Raw genomic sequence first — 10,349 nt, 5'->3', positions numbered from 1 at the left:
ATATCACCAAAAAAAAAAAAAAACCTAGAAAATATTAATAATACATAAGAGATATATATCATATATCAAATGCCGTCACCACCATATGTAACACAAACATTTGTACGCCAACATAGTTCAAAGCAACCTCAACAACATTCTTATGTTTTCTTTTGAATTATTATTTCTAAAAGATAATTTTATTCATCAATTTTCTTCTCTCATTCTATATATTATTCCATAAGATATAGTTTAGAGAAGAAATTAATAAATTAAGGAACACAACAACATTTGATAACAAGGTCATCATCATGCAAATAGGTAGAATGAAGCTTGATGACGATCTTGGTCCTGACCGTGAAGATCATTTTCAAACGGATGATGAAGAAAATCAAGCAGATAGAGATTTTGAAAATGATGATGATGACGACGACGACGATACCGATTCAGATAAAAATTCTCCTCATTCTAATGAGGTTCATTTTAATACCACATGGCCTCAAACCTATAGGTACATATATGCATTATTTCTTAATTTTGTAACATTGTTTTGATTTTTGTTTTCTTTATATTTATGTTTTCTTTATGTACGTACACATTCATTACTCAATTTGTCATGTATAATTTCTTAAGAAACATGGCCTTGTTATTTGTATTAGGTTTTTTTAATTACCGGTTTTGGTTTTAGATGAGAATTAGTATTTTTCTTTATGTTTATCGAGTTGAAGTACCTCTTATACCCGTTTCGGTTTCAGATGAGAATTAGTATTTTTGTTTTCTTTGTATTTATGTTTTCTTTATATAATTTATCATCACATTCAATTTGTCTTGTATAATTTCTTAGGAAACATGGCCTTGTTATTTCTATTAGGTTTTTTTTTTTTTTTTTAATTATCGGGTTCGGTTTCAGATGAGAACTAGTATTTTTCTTTACCTTATCGAGTTGAAGAACCTCTTATACTCTGGTTTTTTATAATATATTTATTTGTCATTAAAAAAAAAAGAAAATTACTATCTTCTGTATTATAATGAAATTCTTGCATGATAGTGTTAACAAACAATATATTGATGTTATATCATTGTAACATATATTTTCATGCATGCGCGATGAAGATGACGCGCGTGCGAGCGCACACACACAAACTAAATATTTTTTCCATGAAAATTTTAATACATTATGAATATTTTCAGTGTTCTTAAATTTTGATACAATTTGAATGTTCTTAAATCACAATATGACATGTTATCCAAGTTTTCTTCATTGTTTCTTTAGCAACTATGCTGCTTAAAGCATATATTCGAGTATTTAATATGACTGATATCGAAAAAAGAGATCGTTTGGTTGAACGATCGGCGAATGCCATTGTTGTGAGTTTAGAAGCTTAAATGTGTAGCTTCTAATCGACCGTGATTTTGGTGTTTTTCAAACGTGCACTGAAACTGTTTGTTATTATGTGTAGGACATCAATGGACATGTTAACAAGTGTAAGTTTGAGTTTGACACCAACTGGAATTAGTTTCCTAAAGAAAATTGGTACAACAGGAAAGAATAGTTTTATCTCTAAGGAAAATCAAGATGATTCCAATTCTTGGACAATACCTCTTATTGCTGAAGAGGAAACTCCAATCAAACAAGAGCAGTCAACTTCAACATCTCCTGTTATTTCTGACATCAAACTTGTCAGCACTCCAAAAATCTCTGCCATTGAAATTCCACCACAACAGAGACAATGTTCCTTTGTTCAATCAGTAATTAATGGTAATTAACTATCATCTTAATTTGATTTGTTGGTTAAATTGCATGTTTGATCCCTTACGTTTATTTTAGGTTGCGAGTTGGTCCCTTACGTTATTGATGCTACAATAAGTAAATTATCCTTTAAAAATGTCCACATGGTTAATAGAGATGGATACACAGATAACTTTAGGGGATGCCATGTGGACGTTTTAAACAGAATTAACTCAAAACTTGACGGAAATGGTGAACTTATGTTGACATTAGTAACGTAAGGGTCTAACTTGAAACTTGTTAAATGTAGGAACCAACTTAAAACCTAAAATGAATGTTAGGGACCAAATATGCAATTTAACCTAATTTGTTTTCTTCATGTGCATATATATTATTTTAGAGTGTCTTACATAAAATTTGTTTTGAATGAAGGGACGAATATATTATGTGGGATAGGACTTATGACCATTCCATATGCAGTAAAAGAAGGAGGGTTGTTGAGTCTTTCATTACTGTTAATGTTTGCTCTTATTTGTTGTTATACTGGGATTTTATTGAAGAGATGTTTGGAATGCTACCCTGGAATCAGCAGTTATCCAGATATTGGCCACGCTGCTTTTGGAATCGTTGGTCGCTTGGGGATTGCGGTGAGTACAATAAGGCATACAAGCATGGTTTTAAATTGCATTTGTAGCAACAGTTGTGGCCACTTCGTGATACTTGTTAATTTTGTAAAGAATTGTAGTCAAATGCGGCCTCAAAAGGGTCGTGTGCAGTTTTAGCAACATAAAAAACCAATATGTTGCAGTGGTTTATTTAAAATCATCCTTACAAGTATCATATAATAATTGGATTTTTTATTAAAAAAAAGGTTCGCAGTCACAATCTTGACTGCGACGTCATGGTTTTGATGTCTTCGTGACTACGATTGAGGCCACCATAGCGGCATTTAACTGCAATTTAAAACAGCTGTTGTGTTTGTCTGCATGTTTACACGCTGGTTAATATATCAAGTGAAATCTAATGACTATGTTTTGTTCAAATGCAGATCATTTTATACATGGAACTATTTGTAAGTTCAAGAGTTTGATCTGTTTGAAATTCTTTTTATATCTACTTTTTTGTTAATTTTTCTCTCATTTGTGCTGAAAGGTGCATAGTTTTTATTTGTAGGCTTCTTCTGTGGAGTTTTTAATACTAGTAAGTGATAACCTCTCATCACTTTTCCCCAACACCAGTATGACTTTAGCCGGTATAGAACTTGGTTCACATCAAGTTTTTGCCATCACTGCAGCTGTTCTTGTTTTACCAACAGTTTGGTTGAAAAATCTAAGCCTACTTTCATATATTTCAGGTTAGTTTATTCATCAAAATCCTACATTCTTTACGGTGTTGTTAAATAACCACTATAGCAATGCTACAATGTAGCGGAGTTTGAACAACTTATTATTGTTCTGTGATACGCTATTAGTACCAAATATTGTCAAATAGCAGGTCTTAACATAATTTGCATAAACTGCTATTTTCTGCGATATGCGATTGACAATAGCAGGTCTTAATTAATTTACTTTTGTATTCAGTTGGAGGAATATTTGCAACAATACTTGTATCACTTTGCTTGTTTTGGGTTGGTGCAATAGACCAAGTTGGATATATTAATCAAGAATATAAATTCCTAGACATCGAAAACATATCCGTATCAATTGGTCTCTTTGGTTTTGGATTTGCTGGCCATGCTGTTTTTCCAAATATCTATTCATCTATGAAGGAACCATCCAAATTCCCATTAGTTCTATATATCAGGTTAGCACAAAATCCTTCAATTTTCAGATTTTTCTCCCCTCTAAAAGGAAACCGCAATTGCTCATTTTGTTTTTGTTTTGCAGTTTTGCTTTCTGTCTTGTAATGTACCTCAGTGTAGGAATAGTTGGCTATATAATGTTTGGCGAAAATATTAAATCTCAGTTTACTTTAAACATGCCGAAAGAATTATATGCATCCAAGATAGCAATTTGGACAACTGTAAGCAAAACTGATCTCTTATTCTCCTTTTTTTTTTTTTTGACTTAAAATAATGATGTTTTATTATATAGATGACAAGTTTTAACAAATTTCTGGTTTTTTAATATAGGTTGTGACTCCTCTTGCAAAGTATGCTTTAACATTATTGCCTATTGCATCAAGCATTGAGGAACTTGTCCCTTCTAGGCTAAGATGTTATGCTATGTCTATTGTTATCAGAACAATTTTGGTGATTTCATGTTTAGTTGTGGCTCTCTCTTTTCCATATTTTGGTAAGTAGTTTTCATACTATTACTACTACCTTTGTGTATGTCTTTTCTTTAGTTTGTTTTTGCATAGTTTGTGGCTTTTGGAGAAACACAACTATTCTCACATATGCAAAATTTGGGGATAAGGAAAGTGGAAATGAATGTAAAATTTAAACAATTTAAGTGTGAACAAAATGGTTCATGAATCGGTCTGAACTAACCAAAATGACTTGAAACTTACACCTATTGACACACAAATTTATCACTAAGTTAGTAACATCAATGGTTAACTTCATGCACATCATAGTTTAATATTGTGGATTTGCAGTCTAAAAATGCAATTCTGGCTGCAATGTAAAAGTTTTATAGGTCAATGCAACGTCATTGTAACCGCAATTCTGGCCACATTTGCTCATGGTTCGCAGTGTAATTGTAACCATATTTTTAGAACTATGATTGCAATTGTAGCCACGTCCAACATTTAACTTCATGTATGTATACTGCACTGATAAGGTTTTTGATGTCTATGATTGCATTGCAACTTCAACTATAGCTGCACAAATCATATTTGACCTTAATTTTTCTTAGTATCCATGATCTCAATGCGATTGCAACCGGGAAAAAAATTCATGAAAGCATATTCAAGTAATGATGAGAAAGAGAATCAATTTATGGTGTTTAATTGATGCATTATTTTTTTCAAATTTATTGCAGGTTCTGTGATGGCACTAATTGGTTCTATGATGTCAATGCTAGTTGTAAGTTCTCTCTTCAAATTTACTTTTATTATGTAAATAAATCATGAAACCATATTCATTTACATATTCTTCATGTTTCATCACAGGCTCTTATTTATCCTTGTGCATGTTATCTCAAGCTACAGAGTGGCAGATTATCAAATATGCAGGTATTTCAATCACCACTTCTTTGTAATCATTCTATGCTTTAATGATGTTGTTGGCTTCAGACCTTGGAGTCTGCTCCTCTCAAGGTCTCAGATTCGATTCTCTTTGGTGTCAATTTCGGTGGACTAGTCCATACAGGGCAAAACAAAAGTTCTGGCTTTAAATGAGGCCCCCGCAAGTGGACTGTGGGATTGGTCTCCTCAGATTAGTCGGTCCTTAGGCCGGATACCGAGTTTTAAAAAATAAAATCAATGCTTTTATGAGTAAATATCCAAATCAATCTAGTCCATTACATTATCAATATTTCAAAATGGTCCTTGAAATTTTTTTTAAAAAAAGTAATCAAATTTATCCATTTATATTATTTATTATTATTATTATTATTATTATTATTATTATTATTATTATTATTATTATTATTATTATTATTATTATATGAGATTAATTAAGTTGCATGTTTTTAATTTTCAGATAATAAATTGCATTTTGGTTATTATTGTGGGGGTGATATGCGCTATGATAGGAACATACTCAGCTACTACAAGAATATCTAGTGGTGGAGACTAATTGATAAATGTTATTTTTCATGTAAAACTCACTTCTTTTATAGTTTTTATATTGGATATTTAAGACTTCTACATGTCAACATTGTTTGTTGTATGTGGTTTAAACAAACTATAGTTGATCGGTAGTCATGAAAAACGGATTAGAATCATATTTTTGTGAAAGAGTTGTATTACTATATACTTCTGATTAAAATGAAAATCAGTAGCAGAAACCATTCATACCAATAGCATACTTTTCTCTCTATATCTCTATCATGTTTTGTCTAGTTCTCTGTTTCATATACCTTGAGAGCCATATATATATATATATATATATATATATATATATATATATATATATATATATATATATATATATATATATATATATAGTTAACAGTATTTTGTATAAATCTTAATTTAACTGACAATATTAATATTGTTAGATTGTACGTCTTCACCCGAGTTCGAACTTGAAACCTCACAGTTCTGAATTTTTTTTTAGTAGTGTTTGTATTTCATCCGCAGACCAATTTCTTTCTATATATAATTTATCTATGGTAGAAGGATCTATTTATCAATTGATTATGATAATTTAGAAGGTTTTAGTTCCCATCTTATAGAACCATGATGCTATGTACAATACAAAACATGTGATAAAGCATTGAATATTACTTGTCACCTTAAAATAGGAAGAATATATTCAATGGGGGTCACATGATCATTCAATTACTTTGTCATGTTCAATGATGTTAGTAGTATAGTAATTTTATAACATGCAATGCAATTTAGAAATTTAGAAGATGTTGATGTTTAGTATCATGGTATGTCACCCCCCGCATTGATGATTTTGAAAAAACTATTAAGTATAATCTCTTCTGGGTGAAGATCAAATGACAACAACTAATTTGACACTAAATATTACATCTCTCAATAACGTTTTATATCATATAGATTGTTTGCGTAAAATTTCAGACAAATTCAAAATCATTTGATATGCTATTGCGACACATAAAGATTAACGACATATAAAAAATACCCAAACCATTCATTTTGATGTATCTCAATAACATATCAAATGATTTTGGATTTGTCCGAAGTTTTACACAAATGATCTATATGATATAAACTTTCAATCCAACGGTGGATTTTATAAAATTTATATCAGTTAAAACGTTATTGAGAGATATAACATTTGGTGTCAAACTAGTTGGTGTCATTTGATCCTGACTCATCTCTTATATTCTAAGCTTATTTCCATAAGTTAACCCTAAACCTAATCATTTTCTCTCTCTCTTTTTATTGCAGTTTTATATATAAAAAAAAATTGTCTAGGTGTCATTTGATCCTGACCCATCTCTTATATTCTAAGCTTATTCGGAAAAGTTAACCCTAAACCTAATCATTTTCCCTCTCTTTTTATTGCAGTTTTATATATAAAAAATTAATTTGTCTACAATGGGAATCGAACTAGCATCATTTGCTTACAATAAAGTTTTTCGACCACTAGAGCACGTGCTTCAATTGTGATTAAAGTTAAAAATATCAATAGTCAAAATTACACTGCAGGTCCTTTATCTTATTTTTTTGTAACACTTTGGTCCTTTATCTTTTTTTTTGTAACACTATGGTCCTTTATTATTTTTTATTTGTATAATTTAGGTCCTTTATTTTTTATAAATAAATAGGATAAGGACCAAAGTGTTACAAAAAAAAAAGACTAAAGTGTTACAAATAAAAAAAAAATAAAGGATCAAAGTGTTACAAATAAAAGATAAAGGACAAAAATGTTACAAAAAAAAAGATAAAGGACCAAAATGTTACAAAAAAAAATGATAACGGACCTGTAGTGTGTAATTTTGTCATCCTAATTTTGTATGATAACATTAGGATGACAAAATTACACACCATTTTGTCTTCTCCATCCTTTCTTCTTTGTTTCTTGAATCAACAAATTCTTTTCGCCACTCCATTTTGTTGGGGATCGAGTAAAACCGACCCAAGACAAGATCTCTCGCCAAATAAGCTTATTCCAATACGCTAACCCTAAACCTAATCTTTTTTCCGCTCATTTTCCCTCTTTTTTTATTGTAGTTTTAAATTAAAAAAAATAAATTAATTTGTCTACTGTGGGAATCAAACCCGCATTATTTGCTTACAATAAAAAAAATTTAAAATATTTTTTAATATTATAATTTTTTTTGTTACATATTTAACTAATTAGACTCATACACCGCACGAGTCGAAGTTCTAGTTTTTATAAAATCACGATGACTCAATATGTATCTTCGTTGTTTTTTTTAATGTATAATGTGATGATAATTTACTAAATTATTTCTTGTCTACTAGAATCTACAATTTTTTACCATTGCTAAAATGAGAAAGGAAACAATGACTAAAATCCAATGTTTGAATTTGAACACTAGTAAGAAGAAATTAGAACGTAGTTGAAAAATGGACTAGACCTTGGACACAACCGTGATGCTGTGTCCATAAGCGATGCAACACAACATGTGCAACATTTAATGCTATCACTGTAAACTGAGTCAAGACTCAAATAGGGCCACGTAGTCATCTAATCGTGATTCTACCGGTAAAAAAAGAACTCATGTTTTTTCTACACATTCACACCCTTTAGTCACCATAGGTTAAGGTATTGAAATAAAGACATTTTATATTAAATGATTTTAAAAATTTAATTTTAAAATATTTGGTTACATAAGTTTTAAGAAAATGGATTCGTTTGATCTACTAAAAAATAAGGGACTGGACAGGACAACTGTAGTTGTACTGTGTTTGATTGTAAAACTGTTTCAGGAACTGGACAAACTGGGAGGCAATGGACAGGACAAAAACATAATTTTTTGTCCCTCACTAAACCACAGCACAACTTTTTGTCCGCAGTACAAGTTGTCTAAAATGCCAAAATACCATTTTATTAACAAAATATCGTATAAGACAAAAAAATGTTCAATGTCCCAAAAGTTTGTTCTGTGTTGTTCTGTCATGTGTTGTGCTGTTCTATCTTGTACTGTTCTGTCTAGTACTTACCCTTTAACAAATCAAACACACCTAATATGTGGATAATTAGCTCTTTAACGTGTGTCCATAAAGACATATATTAATATTTTCTTATATATTTGGAATTTGTTCGATTTTACTAAACTCTATGAAGATGTTGCTAATATTAATGATACATTCTAAAGAGCAAAGACACGTTTGCTAAGATCCTAGACAACCGTTATAAGATATAGTAGTTGCAAAAACAGTTACATTTAGAAAGAAATTTTAAATCTAACTGTTCCTATAACTGCTACACCATACAATAGTTATAGCAAATGCAATTTTCACATTGGACATATTTTTGGCATTCCCCATAACCTCAATTCGACTTTACAAATAGGGGTGTGCAAAAAATTTGGCTATCCTTAACCAAATTACTAACCAATCCTAGGGATGACAATGGGTAGGGTATGGGTAGGGTACTATAGTACCCATCCCCATACCCGTGGATTGAAAAAATACCCGTACCCATCCCCATACCCGCGTGGGTAACAACCTTTGCCCCCGTCCCCATACCCTATGGGTACCTAGGTCCCCATACCCGTATCCGTTACCCGCATTTTTACTAAAAATAAATTGATCAATTATAAAATATCATATAATTTTAATAGAATTAAAAAAATTTCAAAGATTTTAATATTGACCAATGAAAATTATAAACAAAATTATTACTAACCTTATGTTAAAGTTCATATTTATGTTAAATATTCACATTATTTTTATATTATGTTATAAATAAACATTTTTATTAAAAATATGTAATAGTTTTGTAGAGTTGTATTGTTTTAAATTGATTTACATATATTATAATATAATAATATAAATAAAATAAATAAATATATATTATGCGGGTATGGGGCGGGGTGGGTACTAAGGTACCCGTACCCGCACCCATACCCGTTCATTTTTGCGGGTAATTACCCATACCCGTGCCCGTACCCAAAATGCGGGTTTTTACCCTACCCGTTGTGGGTAATTTTTGCGGGTACCCTCTGGGTATGGGTCAAATTGCCATCCCTCAATCCATATCCAATTTTAGTTTGTAAAATTCATTTAAAAAAAATTTCACACCACTCCAATAAAAAAACACTAATTATAAACCAACCCATACTATTTTATTATTATTATTTTATTTTAAAAATCAGATTTTTAATAATTATTTTAAAAATAATTAAAAAATCAGTTTTTAATGTTTTTAGTTTTTAAAAATAATTAAAAAATTCAGTTTTTTTTAAAATAATTAAAAAATCAGTTTTTAATGTTTTTAGTTTTTCAAAAATTTAGTATTTTAATTTTTTTTCCTATTTATTAGTTTTTTTTTGTATTTAAAAATCAGATTTTTTAATTTTAAAAATTACTCTTTTTTTAAATAATAAAAAATATTTTTAAAACAACATAAAAAACAAGTTTTCGGCTAAGTAAAAAATAATTTGGGTTTAAAAAAAAATATTTTGTGGGTTGATTATAAACCAATTCAATCATAAAATTAATAAAAAATTATGTTTTTAAAATAATTAATAAATCTATTTTTTTTAATCAACTAATAAAAAAAATTAGTTTAAGTAAAAAACCTATTTAAAATTGGATCATGTGAATAACTTAAATTTTATTACAAACCGGTTATAAATTGGTTCGATCCGGTTAATAACCAAATCCAAATTAGTTTTAAAAAATAACCGATTTGTTATTGAAATGGTTTTGGTTTAGAACCAAAACCATCAATTAGATGTGGTGTGGTGTGGTTTCCAAACCATGCACACCCCTATCTAGAAACTAAGTCAATATGTTAATTGTTCGATTAAAATCACACAGTCCAAACTCGCAACATAATGATTGCATGAGTGTATCAAATTTATTT

The 10,349-nt window shown here is 29.8% G+C and overlaps 1 protein-coding gene across 1 annotated transcript; it reads left to right on the top strand.

The window, feature by feature from the left end:
* The first annotated feature begins 305 nt into the window (after window positions 1–305).
* LOC123892376 (amino acid transporter AVT1D) lies at window positions 306–5,450 on the top strand. Its single transcript, XM_045942162.1, has 11 exons — window positions 306–490; window positions 1,440–1,738; window positions 2,141–2,355; window positions 2,757–2,780; window positions 2,882–3,062; window positions 3,289–3,511; window positions 3,595–3,730; window positions 3,840–4,002; window positions 4,693–4,736; window positions 4,823–4,885; window positions 5,355–5,450. The coding sequence occupies exons 1-11, from the start codon at window positions 306–308 to the stop codon at window positions 5,448–5,450; spliced, it is 1,629 nt and encodes a 542-aa protein (XP_045798118.1).
* The last annotated feature ends 4,899 nt before the right edge of the window (window positions 5,451–10,349 follow it).

This window comes from Trifolium pratense, linkage group LG6 (genome assembly GCF_020283565.1).
Source record: "Trifolium pratense cultivar HEN17-A07 linkage group LG6, ARS_RC_1.1, whole genome shotgun sequence".
Lineage (NCBI taxonomy): Eukaryota > Viridiplantae > Streptophyta > Magnoliopsida > Fabales > Fabaceae > Trifolium > Trifolium pratense.
This window is presented reverse-complemented; position numbering and strand designations above follow the sequence as displayed.

Bases quoted from the DNA above. Each gene is read 5' to 3' on its own strand.
- LOC123892376 (XM_045942162.1), top strand. From the start codon at position 306: ATGAAGCTTGATGACGATCTTGGTCCTGACCGTGAAGATCATTTTCAA. The intron at 1,739-2,140 runs GTAATTAACTAT...TTTTGAATGAAG, and splicing joins TGTTCAATCAGTAATTAATG to GGACGAATATATTATGTGGG. The intron at 2,356-2,756 runs GTGAGTACAATA...GTTCAAATGCAG, and splicing joins TTGGTCGCTTGGGGATTGCG to ATCATTTTATACATGGAACT.